The sequence below is a fragment of the Taudactylus pleione genome, unplaced genomic scaffold (assembly GCF_031769625.1).
Source record: "Taudactylus pleione unplaced genomic scaffold, aTauple2 ptg001032l, whole genome shotgun sequence".
Taxonomy (NCBI): Eukaryota; Metazoa; Chordata; class Amphibia; order Anura; family Myobatrachidae; genus Taudactylus; species Taudactylus pleione.
The window spans coordinates 12240417-12257494 of NW_028285433.1; the positions used below are offsets into that span (position 1 = coordinate 12240417).

The 17078-nt window shown below is 41.5% G+C and overlaps 1 protein-coding gene across 4 annotated transcripts in view; it reads left to right on the forward strand.

Moving 5' to 3' along the window:
• The window catches only part of LOC148454088 (PALM2-AKAP2 fusion protein-like), a 174358-nt gene extending 158351 nt beyond the window's left edge, over positions 1-16007 (forward strand). For 3 of the 4 annotated variants that reach the window (XM_088461268.1, XM_088461265.1, XM_088461267.1), the window contains exons 3-5: positions 9006-9184; positions 11165-11203; positions 12122-16007. In XM_088461268.1, coding sequence (XP_088317394.1) covers positions 9006-9184; positions 11165-11203; positions 12122-12214 — 311 coding nt within the window. In that variant the 3' untranslated portion in view covers positions 12215-16007. The remainder of the gene's footprint in view (positions 1-9005; positions 9185-11164; positions 11204-12121) is intronic. The other variant, XM_088461266.1, reaches the window with a different exon arrangement.
• The last annotated feature ends 1071 nt before the right edge of the window (positions 16008-17078 follow it).

A 17078-nucleotide genomic window follows, 5' to 3' on the forward strand; every position in this document is an offset into this window, starting at 1 on the left:
TGCTTCACTTTAAGCCCTGTCCACTTCGGTGAACACAACGCAATTAGACGTGATGTCATCAAGTCATGTCCACCTCTTCTTTTATTACCTCACATCATATCTCAGGAAAATGAGGTACAGTAGGCAATTCTGTGTTGCATTGTGGCTACATAGGAAATATGCTGTGTATAGTATAGTAAGCACCAAAAAGTGTAAATATTATAGCAGCGGTGATTATAGTTTAGTGTTAGGAACACCATCTCACATTCAGGTTAGTCACAGGAAATGGTTATTGCTGTGGTAGGAACACTCAATTTTATTCAATTTACAAAGACTGATGTGGTGTGCAAAGTGTCTATATTGTTGTTAACCACAGTTTTGAATAAGACCCAGTAGACTTCGAAGTAAACGAAAGAGTATGAGACTAACATTTAAAAATGTATTACGCTGCAATGTTTTATAATGTTTGTAGTGCCTATGGGCCTCAATGCTAATGTTTACGCACTTGAGCGATTATCGGTGCACTGAGCATGCGTCAAGTTCCATTGCCGCTCGCAGTGAGGATTCATTCACAAAGTAATTGACAGACAAGGACTGTTTGTGGGCAGCAACAGGGAGTTGGCACTCAAAAGCAGACGTGTCCGACCGTTTTTGGTGCATGCAGTAAAAATGGCCCCGGAGTGCCATAGGGTTACTCAGAACTCCGATAATCTCCTGATTTGTGCCCGATACGGCTTCTTTGTGCACAGTCCCTTGGGTTTGTAAAGCCGCTGGTGGGTGTCTCGATACAAATCCCAGCTGTTGCGTCATTTGCATATTTTGGCATAGACACTGCACAAACATTGGCAGCAGTGATGCCATTAGTGTACATCTCTGAAGCAGTCCCTATGTGAAGTCCTGAAGTAATAGCTCCAAGACAATTTGGCAGCAGTGGCGCAACTAGAGGGGTGCGGGTTGCATCGGGTGACACCATATAAGGGTTGACACCAAAATAGCAGAGTTGCTCTGCTATTTTGGTGTCAACCCCTTGAATGGTGTTACCAAGCAGCAGTCAGATCAGGGAGAGGCTGGGAGGCTACTCAGCAGATCTCGGAGTGCTGGGCAAGCCCCCAGTGTTACAAAAGCGGGGGCATGACTCGCACTCATGCCCTCAAAATGACATACAACATGGGGTTTGGCTTCATGGTCACGAGGCCATGCCCCTTTTGTCAACGAGCACACCTTGGTAGCGCACAAGAACTCCAGGACTGGTGGTGACAGGGTGAGTAGGCACACTGGGTGTCATCCACCCTAGTGACACCACTGCATGGCAGGGCTGGCGCTAACAGTAGGAAATTCTTGGCAGTTGTAGGTGGACCTAAGTGACAGGGAAATGTATCCAGCCTCTTAGAGAGAGGGATAAAGTGAAGTAGTTGCTTAAAGCAACCTATCAACTTCCGTCATTTTAAAAACTATGCTCATACCTCCCACTTTTTGGCAGTAAGAAAAGGGAAATTTGTGCTTGTTTAAAAAGGGGGTGTGGGCATGGTCTCATGGATAATGGCATGATCTTGTGGAAAATGTTCGCGAGTTACACGCCCCATTTTCAAAGAGGAGCACTGTTATATTCCTAAGAACAGAAGATGCCACCCTCCTGGGCACGTCCCCGTAGGGATTTAGCTTGAGATGTGGACATGGTCATAATGTCGACGTTAGTCAAGTCAACATTCATCATGCAGACAGTGATGAAATGTTGACATATTAGAATGTCGACATACTGTCCCTCGAGGCCCAGCAATGCCTTACTTGCTTACTACAGCCGCAGCAAATCCAGTGCAACTTCTGGGTCCCGATGGTCATGTGACCATCACTTCCAGGTCAGCCCTCCAACACTGCAACATTCTGATGAGTATTTCTCCCCTAACCCTAATCCTTACACCTAACCTTCCCTCTAGTGCCTAACTCTAACCCCCCCCTGCAGCCTAACCCTAACCTCCCCCCACAGTCTATCCCTACCACCCGCAGCCTAACTCTAACCTCCCCCCCCGCTTCCCCTAACCCTACCATCCGCAGCCTAACCCTAATGTCAACATTCTGACAATGTTGACCTTTCACATGTCAATATTCTGAAAATGTCGACATCACAACTGTCAACATTGTGATTGTCAATCTTTTGACTACATCTCCATTATGTAAAAACGCAACATAGGTTAGAACCTAGTCAAAACCACTTATATCAGCAGAAGAATACATATAAAAGCTCACATGCAGCACTGTTCATGCATATTTAACTTTTGGAGAAGGGCATTCGCTGCCTCCCCAGCTAAATGCACAGTATGTACAGTTTGTGCTAGGTGGCAATTAACTGCTACATTAATAGAAAGAGGAAAGTCTGCCTCCCCTTTAGTGTGTGTCAGAAATCATCAGGAAAAATACTTGGGCTACTGTAGCAGCTTCACACCCAGCCCAGTTTGTCAGGCAACTCCAAAACCTTGCTTATATGTTACAAATGTATTTCGCATTAGTGGGGTGACATCTAGTGGTCATTTATTACTTCAGTGAAAAATAATTCAATATGGATACAGTAGATCATAGGTTCTCAAACTTGGTCCTCAGCACCCCAAACAGTGCTTGTTTTTCAGGTCTCCTCAAAGAATCACAAGTGAAATAAGTAGCTCTACCTGTGGTTCTTTTAAAATGTGTCAGTCAGTAATGATTACACCTGTGCACCTGCTGGGTGACCTGGAAAACGTGACCTGTGTGGGGTCCTGAGGACCAAGTTTGAGAACCTCTGCAGTAGATTATTAAACAAACAGATCTTTGTATTTTTAGGATATCCAACTACATATACTGTATATGTTTTTGAAACACAATGACCAAAGTGTTTACATATGTTTATTGTAGGCAATGGCACTGTGTTCAGTAGTCTCACAAACTGTGTGATCTGTTTGTCAGATAAAAGCAATTCAAAAAGCAAATAATAATAATAATTATAATAATAATAAGGTACATGGATGACAATATAAAAAATGGTAACTTCATAATTTCGTACAAACAAAACTTTTTACTTTTTAGTAATTGCAGTACCTGTAGTTTGAATTGAGGACATTGGATATAACTGACCTAATTGCAGAGAGAGTCTTCACTATTCATTACCTATTTAAATGGATAACACAATGTAACAATGAAAGGGCAGGAGATGGCAATGTGTTGGCTTACAGGAATGGCACAATGCCAGGTTTTAATTATATAAATACTTTTTTTTTTAAATGTGACAAAGCTGTAGGTAGTGAAGCAGAAGTTTTAAGGCTCTAGAATCAGTGTAATTGGTATCTAGGCTTCTGTGTGGTCATGTAGTGGTATTTCTTAAGCTGCAAACACACACAACGATTTTTTTAATGAACGATTTTAGTAAAACGATTTTTTCCCTTGAAAAAATTAACTAAAATCGTTTACTAAAGTTGTTCATTTACTAAATGTCATGAACGATTTTTATGAACTACAAACGATTTTTGCATATTAACTTAATGAAAATCGTTGAGTTGACAAGTCTGAATGAACTACAAACTACAAACGTGAACGCGCATGAACAATAATCGTTCATCATTTGACTCAGAAAGTGAACGATTTTTTCAAACGATTATCGTTAAACGATATCGTTTAACGATCATCATTAAAAAAATCGTTGTGTGTGTATGCACCTTTATAGATGCATTGTCCAAGTCTATATTAAGGAATACCAGAAGAGGTTAGTTTAGGCAGAATAATGGGACATTGGTACACATTGGTCTAACATATTGGGTTTATGTAATAGGGCGCCAGTTGTGTGAAGCAGCGTGATTGCAGCAATCTCAGCATCCACTTTAAATCTGCTGCCTCAATAACTGGAGTAACTTTCAATAAACTAATACATTGGCAAAAAGAATACAAGGTGTTCTGGTGATACAATACAATGTAAGCAAATATACTAAAATGTAATCAAATATAAATATTTTTAGTACTCCACAGAATTCCCAATGGTGTATTTGTTTGATTGCCGCAATTTGTTGGTGGAAGAAGAATAACACCTTCGGTCACTGTGTTTACCAAATCACCATCATTATTCAGTTGGTTCATGCATGCGGTCACATTTGATTGTGATCACATAGGTTCTTAAAGAATATATAAAGTTCTGAATATTTTTGTTACTTTTTTTTCTTTCATGTTATTTGAGTCTCCACCATTGTGAATCCTTATGGAGAGTACAACAAATATTTACAGTTGATTATATATTTTTACATTGTATCATAGGCGTCAGAACAGGAGAGGGGGTTAAGGAGGCGGTTCCCCCTCCCCAAACATTTGAGGCGTGCTAGTCAATGCTGTTGGGAGAGCAAAGCTCTGCGCTGTCTCCGTCACATATTACAGAGACGACGGGCACTAGCACCAGCTGTGGCTCTCACAGCAGCTCCGTTCTGGAATATGAGCTGCTGCGTATGCGCGGTTATGCCACGGGTCTCTCGTCACCGGCATCCATTAGCGGTTAGGTCTAGAACGAGGTGCTGTTAAGGACCTCTGATGTCACAACCACGTGTCCCGCGACAAAAGGGGGAGGGGCAAGGTTAAGAACGGGGGGCCAAAAGTGTACCCTCGCTATGTTTCGGGCAGGCTTATATTCCCCCTCTATGCCCACGTGTAAAGTAACACTGGTAGCAGTCCAGCCTTGCTGCAGCAGTCACGTAATTGTGACGTTAGAGGTCCATTCTCCAGCTTGGATCTAGCAACAACCGTCCATTAGTCATGGATGCACCCCAGGCTCCCCAGAGCCTGTTACAGCCACACGGGCTGTCTACCTACGCTGTACCACCACTTCTAAGGTGTGCAAGCACTCTTCTACCCTCACAGGGAGTTTAGAGCCTTATGGTGTATTCTGTACCAGATGCACTACAACACCCAGGAAACTTTGTACGCTCCAGGCTGCCACTGTATAGCTCCTGCTGGTGAGATCCCTGCATTACTACTGTTTTATACCTGCATCAAGTAAGTGGTGTCGTGGGTTATTGCAGCTGCTCCTGAGAGGGCAACTTTCAGTGATTTAGAGGCGCCAAAATTATATCATGGCCCCCCCAACCTAAAAACGTTCTGATGCCCCTGCATTGTATTGACCATCAGGCACAACCTTTTATTCTTTATGTCTTTGTAATTAGAGTTGGGTTTCACTTTTTTGGTGCCCAGGTTAATTGGCTGCTGCAATAAGGGAGCGCAGTGGTAGGTTATACAGTTTTATAGATAATACATTGCCAAATTGAGAGAGACCCCCTTGGGAAACAGTAATAGCCTCCTATTTTCTTTCAAAACTGTTGCAATTCCAGTGATTTTCTCTGCAAGTTTCAAGACACTCCATGTAATAGAATGCGAATAGATGCAAAGTCACAAAAAAAAAACAAATCAATATCGACTGGACGCAAGTTCCCATCCTGATTTTTAGAATATTGAAGATAGAAGTGGGCAGATGTAAAAATAAAATGAAACTCCCCCACACCCCTCGTTTTCATCTTTACTACTGACAGCATGCTCTGAGCAATCAGAGCACTCCAATTCATTCCTATGGTAGTGACAAAGAGTGGTCTGACTTTGCAATGGGAGCTCCTTAGAGGTAGCACAGCATGATAGGGTCAGCTGGGACCTGTAGTGCACCAAATGACAATATAAATTCTGTTATTCATCTATTATTATTATAAACCCCAAATTCAGTGCCCAAGGGGTGTGGGGAATAGTCCTAGTGCTACCAGCATGAGATTAGTTAGCCCTAGTGGGGACTGGCCTTTTTTGTGGGCCCTATTCCCCTAGGAATTCCTGCCCTGTGCTGGCTGGCTGCAAATGGTTGGGAGGCCGCAGGGAGAGTGTCCCCAATGCTGTATTGCCACCTGCCCTTGGTGCTAATGCTTAATGATGTTAATGGAAATGGGGGGGGTGGGGGATCCTTTTATTTTTATTGATTAGTTTAAGAAAATTGCTGAAGAGACACCAGATGTGTAGGTTCATATCCCATCACATATCTCTGTCAGCTGGTCAACGCAACCTCCAAATCACAATTTAGAGTCCCAAGTCACGGTAAAATCACCACGATTTGCAGTGACTAAGAAATTGCCGCTAATTTGCAGGCTATTACATCCCTTCTCCCTTGGTCTGTTTTTTAAATGTCCACTTACATGTATATTTCAAATATATTGCTGCCTGCTTGTGTTTTTTAGACCTGGAACATAGGGCCTGATTCAGAGTTATATGCTAATGCCGCCATGGCGGTGAATGTGTACGCAGCTGCCGTGCTAAAATATATGCAAATGTTGCAGACACCAGGAGATGTGTTGAGCCGCCCTAGCATCTGTGCATACCTCCCAGATCGCAGATCATTCGCTTATCGCAGTCCTGAGTGAGCTCTATGGCCCTGCAGAATGGCCATAGGAACTGGGACCCTGAGCCATAATTATTGCATATGGGATTGCAGACACAGGATATGACATGCCCCATAAACATTCACGGCCCGTCTCCCCCAAACACTCCCGGGCTGTCAATCACACTGCAAGCAAAGAGTTGCTCCGAATGAATCCCTCTCACATCACTCTACCGATAGAAGCCCATAGACTTCTATAGAGTAATGCCATCAGAAGATGGCGTTACCCACCGCAACTAAATCCCGGAGTGCATCGCATTCCAGGGCTTGGTGCATATGAGAAATGCGGTCGAACACGCATTTCTCCCCTTGCCGCCCATAATGTTGACACCAAGATTATGTCAGCTATGATATCGACACAGTGTCAACAATAGGGTTAGGAATAGGGATGGGGGAGACATACTCACCCCAACGCCGGAGGATCGGAGGTCTGAACCGGAAAGTCACAGTCACATGACCGCCGGGACCTGAGGCTATCGGGAGCAGTCACAAAGAGGCAAATTGACATGGCACTGGACTTTTTCAATTATGTGTGAAAATATCAGTGACCAACAATGTATATAAATAGATCCCTCAGAACAGTAATAATGAAGTTGGTAGTACTCCCCAGAGTCAGTACATTCATGGAATATGTTTAGAAAAAGACGGAAGACTCTTTGTTGGGGCACACTTGTGTTTTCTTGCACAGAATACAGAATATATATGGTATGGTTCAAAATAAAGGTTTATATATAGGAACCGCAGAATAAACTTTAGTAACCTGTGGCTCCCACCATTGACTTCAATACAAGAATCGTTCATTGGCTGAGAGAGGCGGGGCCTCACCTCTCTCAGCCAATGAATGCTCAGATACGGCTCTATAAAGGCAGAAGCCACGTCTGAGCGTTTCATTCAGGAGTTATCAACCATCCTGGTTGGTATCTGTTGCGTGGGTCGGTATTTGCGTTTTTTTGTATTCTGAAGACCTTGGATGCCTACTTTGGACAAGGGAACCACTCCTGGTAATGTAGGTGAATGTGTGTGTGTGTTTGTGTGTATCAACCCACCACCCACCGTTCAGGGGTGGCGAGGATAGCCCCGAGCTATCAGCCTAGGCTAGGTGTGCCCTGGAGAGGGGGACCTCTTTATTGGGGGGGGTCCCCAACTCCCCAGGGATCCCTGGCCTTGGCTGACTAGCGGTATGGGCTGATGCTGCGGCTGGGGGGCCCGGTGTAAGGGCTCCCCTGGCTGTGGCATCATCCCCCCGCTAGAAAGGGTCCGGTGCTGGTTCTGGGAATTACAGAGGGACCCTATGCATTTTTTTCCCCTGTAATTCCAGAACCAGGACTAGTTCCCAGAGCCTAGTGCTGGTTGTACTAAGTACAGTGGAACCCTACGCATTTTTTTTCCCTGTACTTAGACAACCAGGACTGGCTATGAAAAGTCCGGGGCTTGTTCTGATTTAGGGGGGGACCTCACGTCAATTTTTTCTTTAAATTTAACCCTTAAAACACACTAGCTATTCATAAGCATACACAAATCACACTGATTTGTGTATGTTGGAATGCAACTCGCAGCCCATGAGGTGGTGCATTTAAAACTTCTATTGAGTCTCCGATTTGACTGTAAAAAGGCCGAATTGAGGAAACGGATAATGGTAAATTCCCGATTTATGCAGAAATAAGTGAAAAGTACTTCCGAATTAAGCCGATGGTGATATCATTTCTAAAGCTCAAAATGGCCGAATTTGCGGCTTTAAACCACCCGATTTCAACACCAAAATGAACACAAATCACCCGAGTTTAATGGTAGTAAATTCCCGATTTGCAAAAAAGTTATATTTTCACCAGAAAATGCAAATCAGGACCAACACAAATCTTAGTAAATTTACCCCTTGTTACCTGTAGTGTAGTGGCAGCGTGTCTGTGTGTTTGAAGTAGTGCTATGTACCTTGCAAACAGATTGATTCTCCTGAGCTCCAGATTACAGCTCAGTGCACTGAGCTGTACCACGTGACCCCCGTCTGCTGATGTTTGTGTCACTGATAGGCTTGTTTACAGCAATGCTGTTGGTAGCAGGTAATGCTAGGTACACACTAGACGACTTGCAAACGACGCAATGTCATCAACGATTTCCATTGAACTCCCGGACAAACAATATAGTGCATACACACTGTGCAATCTAACAAACGACCAAATTATATATCTTGCATCAGCATTAGAATGCTAACCATACAATGCAACACACTGCACAATCTGAAAGATCTTCCTGCATGTACAAAAGATCTGAAGATGCGACGGACGATGTCACGGGAGCGCACATAGTGCATACACACGACAATTTGAACGATTTGTTGTTCAGATGCGTCGGAATCGGCCAAATGTGTAGGGGCCTTAAGTCACCTCTGGTCCACCAGGAATGATATGTCAACATTTCATCAGTGTTACATGTTGAGTGTTGACATGGTCAACGTCGACATTTTGACTGCGGACATATCATAGCCAACCCGTTCAGTCTAGTTTACTCATTTTATCTCAGAAGCATCATAATAAAAGATAATATTTGTATACTTTTAACAGGACTTTTTTTTTTAGTACTTTCACATTGTTAATGCCGTCCCTTCTTATCATTGCAGGCAAAATAGAGAAAGTAAGGACTCCAACTTCACCAAAAGGAGAGAGTTTCCCCACACCAACTGATGATCTGCTTGAAGATGCCACTGCATCTCAGCGACCTAAAAATCTCATGCAAACCCTTATGGATGATTATGAGACCCATAAAAGTAAGAGGCGCGACCGTATGGATGATTCTAGTGTAAGTAATCTGTGTTCACATCCAAAGGCTTGGAGAAGCCATAAAAGTCTGATCAAGGACTGAGCTTTTCACATATAGACTAGTTTTCTACAATCTATTATCAGAGCCAGATGGTTGTTTCTCTAACACAAAGGGAATTATACATATATACCTATGAGTATATAAACAATTTGATCATTTATCTTCTTGCCTATTGTAATTTCTTTGGCAAGTCTTCTCCCATTCAGTCTGTTCTGAATGTTACTGCTCAAACCTGTAACAACATTGTAATTCATTTATTAATTCAAACATCACCTTCTTTACAGGCTTTTTATTGAGGTTTAGGGGCCAATTCTGAGTTGGGAGCAAGGCAAAAAAAAGAGCAGGCAATTGTGCACCTGGACAAACCATGTAGCAATGCAAGGGGTGTATATACATTTGCATACAAGGTAAATACTGGCTGTTTTTGCATGTAGTCCACTGATGCTGGGCAGCTTTATTGTTACACTGCAATGTAGATCTAAGTGTGTACACCTCTCAGATCTAAATTTATTTGCCCATATTAAATCTTCCCCCCCTGCAGTGCAGCATGGTTTTACCAAGGTGCAAACTTACTTGTTTTTTTTGCTTTGCGCTCAACTCAGAATTATGCTGGATGATAGCTGAGAATTTTTTTACATGTATGTTTTTGACACAGTCTTTATTTTTTCTTCATATTTCAGAAAAATGCCCACATATAGACATTGAAAGAACTACTTGTATACATACAATGTTGTGGTAATTAGAGTTTTATATACAGTGATATAAAGAGACTCCACACCCTTACTGACATTGCAGGTTGTGTGATGTAAGGCCTAGAATTAAGATAATGGGGTAGATTTATCAAAGTTTGGGGAGAGATAAGATATCAACCAATCAGTTCCTGTCATTTTGGTAGGTACTTTATCTCTCTCCACTTTCTCTCATCAAGCTTTGATAAATCTCCCCCATATGTCTTTATCTTTTTCCACCCTTAGGGGTCTATGTATTATGCCTTGGATGGAGTACCAACCAATCAGTTCTTAATTGTAATTTTTCAAACACAGCCTGTAAAGTGACAGTTAGGAGCTGATTGTTTGGAACTTTGGACCTGATTCAGACCCGCTCGCTAGGATGCGTTCGCTCGTAGGTGGACGATTTTTGCATTCTGCGCATGAGTATGCATGCGCGAACCAGTGCGAGAGATTGGGATGCGTTCGCTCACTGCGCATAGACAGCCCAGCAGAGTGAGTGACAGGAGAAGCCGTTTGTGGGTGGTGACAAGGGCTGGCCATTAAAAACGGGGGAGTCGAGGTGCGAACGCAGGCGTGCCTGAGCTTCTCAACGCCGTTTCAGAGGAATGCATAATTAAGAGGCAGCGTCACAGTACACGTCACATGGCTGGATTTTACACTGAAGTGCTCGCAGTGGATGCGGTAGGGTATTGTCTGCCACAAGAGCTGCGATCGCATCCGATGGTACCCAATGTACCGATGGTTACATACACTACCTGGAGATGACGTGTGCAAGTAGGCGTCTTCAGACAGGCTGGTGAGCGTCTGCATACACAAAGCGATCGCACGCCAAGACATAGTGGGCGTGCTTATGCCTTGCCGTGGGTTGGCCGGATTTGCATACGCTGAATGCAAACGTACGCATCTAGCGAGTGGGTCTGAATCAGGTCCTTTATCTCCATCTAAGGCTTAGTGCATAGACTCCATAATATGATCTCGCAGCCAAGAAAAGAAAAATGAAAGTGGAAAACAACAGACTATTCTTGAATTCAAGGTCCTGAAGGACTTTGAGCTTGAAATACTGTAGTTTGTAACCCACACCGTGTAGTAGGATATTTACCTCTAACTTTACTACTAACTACTTTTCTTACTTTTGTAATATAATCTATGTAACGCTTCACTCTGCATTTTATCAGTCATTGTCTTTGCTTAGTGCACTAATTCTCATGTTTTCCTTCTCTCTTACCAGTACACCTGTAAATTACTGTCTTACAAAGTTACTACTGAGGTACCTGTGATCTGCCTGTATTCTCCCTCAGCTGCATGCATACCCTGCAATGCATGTTTCCCTTTTTCTACTCTTGTATTCTGTCTCTCTGTCACTTACCCTATAGAACAGCTTTTCAGAACAAGCAATTTAAAGGTAGTATGTATGTGTGTATGTATGTATGTACCCTTGTGGTAGGGTCTCGTCCGTCGCAAGCCCCAGAGAGCTTCCTGCTCAGTTTGTGTAGCCACCCCCTCTGCCCGCCTCCAAAACGGGGCGAGCTGTCAATCAAAATCGACAACCGCCCCCTTTTGGTGCGAGACCCGTAGCGACGGATCGCCCGTCGCTAGCCGGGTCTCGCGCATGCGCACGTTGGCTCCGGCATGTGCAGTGAGGGACCATTGACCCGCTTGCGAGCACTGTGCGCACGCGAGCGGGTCTGAATCAGGCCCACAGAGCTCACTGATAAACCCAGTCATGAGTGTCCACTGTAGCGTTTTTTATATATATATATATATATATATATATATATATAAAATAGATAAATAATAGTTTCAAATCATGCTTGTTATATATTAAGACAGTAAATTATCGTTTTACATGTTAGTCATGCGGTAGGAGCCCCAGTTAGGTTTGAGACCCACTGGAGTATCCTTGTCTTATCTGAGCATGTGTGACAACTGTTGCAGCAACCTACTATGGGCAGTGCTTAGAGGGAATGCAGAACAAAGATATTATTACACTGGTCTGTGACAATACTTTTCTGTACACTTAGCACAGAGACACAGATGTTGGTTGTACATGTAAGTGATAAATCTGTATTGTGATTTGTGAACAGTAAACATTGACTATTCTCAATATATATTTTTGATATTCAGCTCCAGTAAAGTTGCATTTAATCAGGACCAAGACGTAACCCCATGTCTTCTCTAATTACAGGTCCTTGAGGCAGTAAGAGTAAGCCGCAGGAAGAGCGCGCTAGCTCTGCGCTGGGAAGCAGGGATTTATGCAAACCGAGAAGAAGATGAATAGGACTTTGAGTTTTTTTTTTTTATTATTTCAAGATATAGGAAACCAAAAAGGAATCATTTAATCACATATTTATTGAACATTAAGCAGCCTCTGCAATCATTATAGCAGTAATGCAGATCGCAATGATAAGACTAAAGAAACGCTTGAACTGGCTGGCATTGTGAGCAATGCAAGGACCAGCTAAGCTTTGGACTCTCAGGAAATGGAGATAGATCACTGGCATTAGAAAAGGAAGCTGCCCCTATGCATTAGGGCTCAGCATGGACGATGCACAAAGCCAAACACACAGTGCAGTTGCTTCCTTTCATAGATGCAGCTTTAAATTGCTTTTTATACCCTCCACTTCCGCAAGCCTACACACTTGCATGTTGGGAGCACCACTAGCTACATGAAGTCTGCAGGTTCATCTACCACAGGGTGCAAATGCAACACAAGCATTAACAATATATTTAACTCGGCCACAAAGTATTATTGTACAGTACTTGGTTATTGAAGGTTGTTTCAGTAATTGAAAAATGCTTTGAACGTATATATTTTTTTTCTGTAGAATAAGTTTAATTAACCCATCATTGCTTAGATATATGTCTGTATATGAGTCATTTAAAAATGGCTTCTGTTTGGTTATATTATGCAAGGCTAGCCTATATTTCTTTTGGAGGCCTAAATAACTTCTAAGAATATACAAAAATTGCAGGATGAAAAGTTCCATTATTAAAAGCACAACAGCATAATCACAAATTGTGCGCATGTCACGTTTATGGCTCTCAGGGATAAAAGGGTTAATACAATGTGTTTTTTTTCTTCTTTCAATTTACTATAACAAATTATAGCTTTAAAGCACAGACAACAACAAACCAAGATAAATGCCCACCGACCCTTCATTATGGCCGACATTTTATGCACAATACTTCCTGTGCCCCTGAATGTCTGCTCTAACACATAGAAAACAGTTTAGTTAGAATAAAAGTTGTTAGTTTAATTAGGACCATTACTTGTCTCAGTGATAATGAAAGTATGGAAACTGAGGGAAAAGGCAGCGCCAATGTGATTCAACTTTAATTACATTGCGGTTAGACACATTCAATTACATAACACATACGATCAATTATTTTTATACCAGTTTCAATGGATTTGCCATTTTAAGCTAGTGATTCGAAACATATCATCATCTAGCTAAGGTAATGCTTTGTATTGCCATGCCATTCAAGTGTGTGTGACGTACTCATTGCACCACTAACTGCACTAACGCGCTTTATTACATTACCTGTATGAAGTACACAGTACATACTGACTTTAATTCCTGACTTCAGAATGATCTATGGCACAAACAAAATACATCTTCTTATTTTTTAACACAATTCTAACTAAATTGCAAGAAGCATGAGCAGTGGGCTAATGTGCCATCTGCAATAGTGTACCCATCTACAGCGTGGCTGCCAATTCAGGCTTTCAGTTATAGTTTCCAATATTGTTGCAGTAAGTATTATTCCTGTGTTTGATATTGTTATATACTCAGTGATAATTGAATCCTTTAATATTGGAATGATAGCTGGGATGTGTATTGCACACTGTATTTTAAAGTCTGGAGGGTAGATGTATCAATCCTTGGAGAGAGATAAAGTGGAGTAGTTGCCTAAATCAACCAATCAGTGTCTAGCTATCATTTCAAAGCCTGTGCTAGATAAATGACAACTAGATGCTGATTGGTTGCTTTGCACAACTTCTCCACCTTTAAACCTAGTAATGGCTGAGGTGTGTATTGACTGAGTGTGTGATCATCATTCATAACAAACTTATCTAAGAAATACACATGGAGACAGTAATTGGAAATAAAAAAGTTGGCTATTTATTTAAAGAATTGTATGGTGGCAAGAAGAGACTGCCCCTAAACAGTGCAGCCCAACAAAGCAACTTGAGAGCAACAAACAACTGCATTGTGGTCAGTAACCACCCAGTGGATACCAAACCAAACTACCAGGGTACTAAACTCAGACCTTCGACTATCACATCTGAAGGTTATACAGCCCCTGTATAGGTGGTACAGTATTTCCCCACCCTTTCTAGAAGGTGAGTGCACCCAACACACCGACTGCACCAGGGATGATAAGCCGTACTTTTATGCCAATGCCAGATTTTACCTAATAGAAACGCAGCCCGCCACCATACAAAAAACCTAGACTACCTGACCTATACTACGAAACAAGACCCTCATCTGTCAAATGACGCTACCAGATGTTTCTCACAGTACCGGATCAAGGGATGTTCACCACAAAACCAACATGCGCCAACACAAATTTAGTCACAGCAGCATTAACTTATTTAAGGATCTTGCATCATTCATAAATGCACATGTAAAACTTCCTACATCATGAGATGACTTAAGATGTTCAGCAATGTACGTAGAATGGTGTGTACCTGAATGCACACGACTATTCTCTATCATCAGTTGTGTTGGGCTCTGAAAGATCTTTTAGGGTTTGGGTTACTGGAAACAAGTTTGAGCATAGATTTATATAATTGGATAAGTGACACACAGACACACACACCTTGCTTTTAGAGTCTAGGGGGTATATTTACTAAAGTTAGAGTTTTTACAAGTGGAGATGTTGCCCATAGCAACCAATAAGATTCTATTTAACATTTAACTAGCACCTTCTAGATCAGTGGTTCTCAAACTCGGTCCTCAGGACCCCACACTGGTCACTTTTTCCAGGTCATCCAGCAGGTGCACAGGTGTATTCATTACTCACTGATACATTTTAAAAGGTCACAGGTGGTTATAATTATTTCACTTTTGATTCTGTGAAGAGACCTGGAAAACATCCACTGTGTGGGGTCCTGAGGACAGAGTATGAGAACCTGTGTTCTAGAAGATAATAGCTAGAATCTGATTGGTTGCTATGGGCAACATCTCCACTTCTAAAAACTCTCACTTTAGTAAATATACCCCTAGTAGTTCTTCTAAGTAGCAACACAATGGCTGAAGGAAATGCTAATATAATAAGCTGAATGCGTGATGAGGTGAGAGTTGGCGTGTTTCCAGAACATTTCTGTATGAATATATTTCTTCTGGTTGCAACAATGATCACTTGACTGTGTGATTTCTTGAATAGCATACGGTCATTAAAAATGGAACAAGTAATGAAGTAAGTGTCAGTTTTGACAATGGAATAAAAAGGAATACCTGTTGTGTACACAGAGCAGAGGTTGCCATTTTGGTTTTGAGGTAAACATGCAGAAATTGGTGATGTTACTGAGGCACATCCTAAAAATAATTACAAGGCATGGCTGACTCGGTTGTGCACAGGCGACAGGTACATCTAAATGAGTCCATGTAACTCAGTATTTGGACTTGCCCAATAAAGTATTTGCACGAGCAGGAAATGCAAAGATAGATCAATTTTTTAGAATGCAATCATATTTATTCTTGTGTTTTATAATCACTTAAATATATATCATAGTTTGTTTTACCTGTCACAGAAAGCAATACAGTAGTTTTTCGATAAAATTGTTTTTGGTGTAGAAGCTTTTTTTTTTTTTATGCAGCAAGAATGTATTGTCCATATTTATTTTCTGAAAAAAATAAAGTGGCCACAATCTCATAATAATTGTATTGTATATTCAATTAAACACAGCAGTATACATTGTGGAGTGTTCCAACTGCTAATACGGGGGCACTCACCTTATTAAAAAATCATTGATAAACAGAACAAGCATTAGAATGACAATTTGGACAGTTCTGGCATTGTTTATTGATGTTTATGGCTGCTATTTAATTTTTATTTGTCCTAACAAACACAATGGATGCACTCACCAACATTAATAAATATACTAAGAGTTAAGGTTATCTGTGCTGAATGATTAGTTAATTTCATATGTGTGAGGGAACAGTAATAGGAAAATCAATGTAGAATGTTCTTATTATTGGTGTATTTCCTTTTAATTGAAGATAAATTGTATAACTATTATATAGCTCTTGTCGACGAGCAGTATATGGACCCTGGAATGTAGACATTGGAATGTCAGCAAGTGTGAAATACTATTTAAGGCACTATACCCACACCTGCAGTACAACTCCTAAGCATTGTAATTTATCATGATGATGGTTGTACTGCCGATGGGCATAAAATACTGTAAGTAGCATTCTCACTGGCTAACATCCCGGTGTCTGCATGACGGGGTCCCTGTAATGCTTGTCAACAATCTGATTGTCGACAAGCAAACTACTTCCCATTGCAAGCACTGTACTGTATTACATTGAAAATACATAATGAAATATTACCTTACATTTATTTTGAATCAGGACAATAATTGATTTTATTTATCTGCTTGCAAAGACCTAGGGGCAGATGTACTAACCTTTGGAAAGTGATAAATTGGAGAGTGATCAAGTACCAACCAACCAGCTCCTGTTTTCCAACACACATGACAGTTAGGAGATGAGTGGCTGGTAGTTTATTACTCCCATTTATCACTTTCCAGAACTTAGTACATCTCCCCCCTGGTCTGCACTAATCATTGTAGTGTTCAACAACTGAATGTTCACCTGCCGGCTGTGTGCTAAAAAAAATAGCATTAGGTAAATCTGCTGAATAATGGTGGAATAGAAAACATGTGCTGCAACCAATAAACATACATACATTAGTGCTAAATTCTAATGGGCATATTCAGTTCTTGGTGATATACTGCCGGACATTACCATGATGTCCAGCTACGCACATTACTGTAATTGAGCAAATATATTGGTCACGTAGTGCTTTCACCTGAGCATTCTGGAGGCACTGTATTGATAACCACATATAATTGACAGATGATGAAAACTGTACTGTAACCAGCAAACAATTACAATCTTTCTGTCATTTAT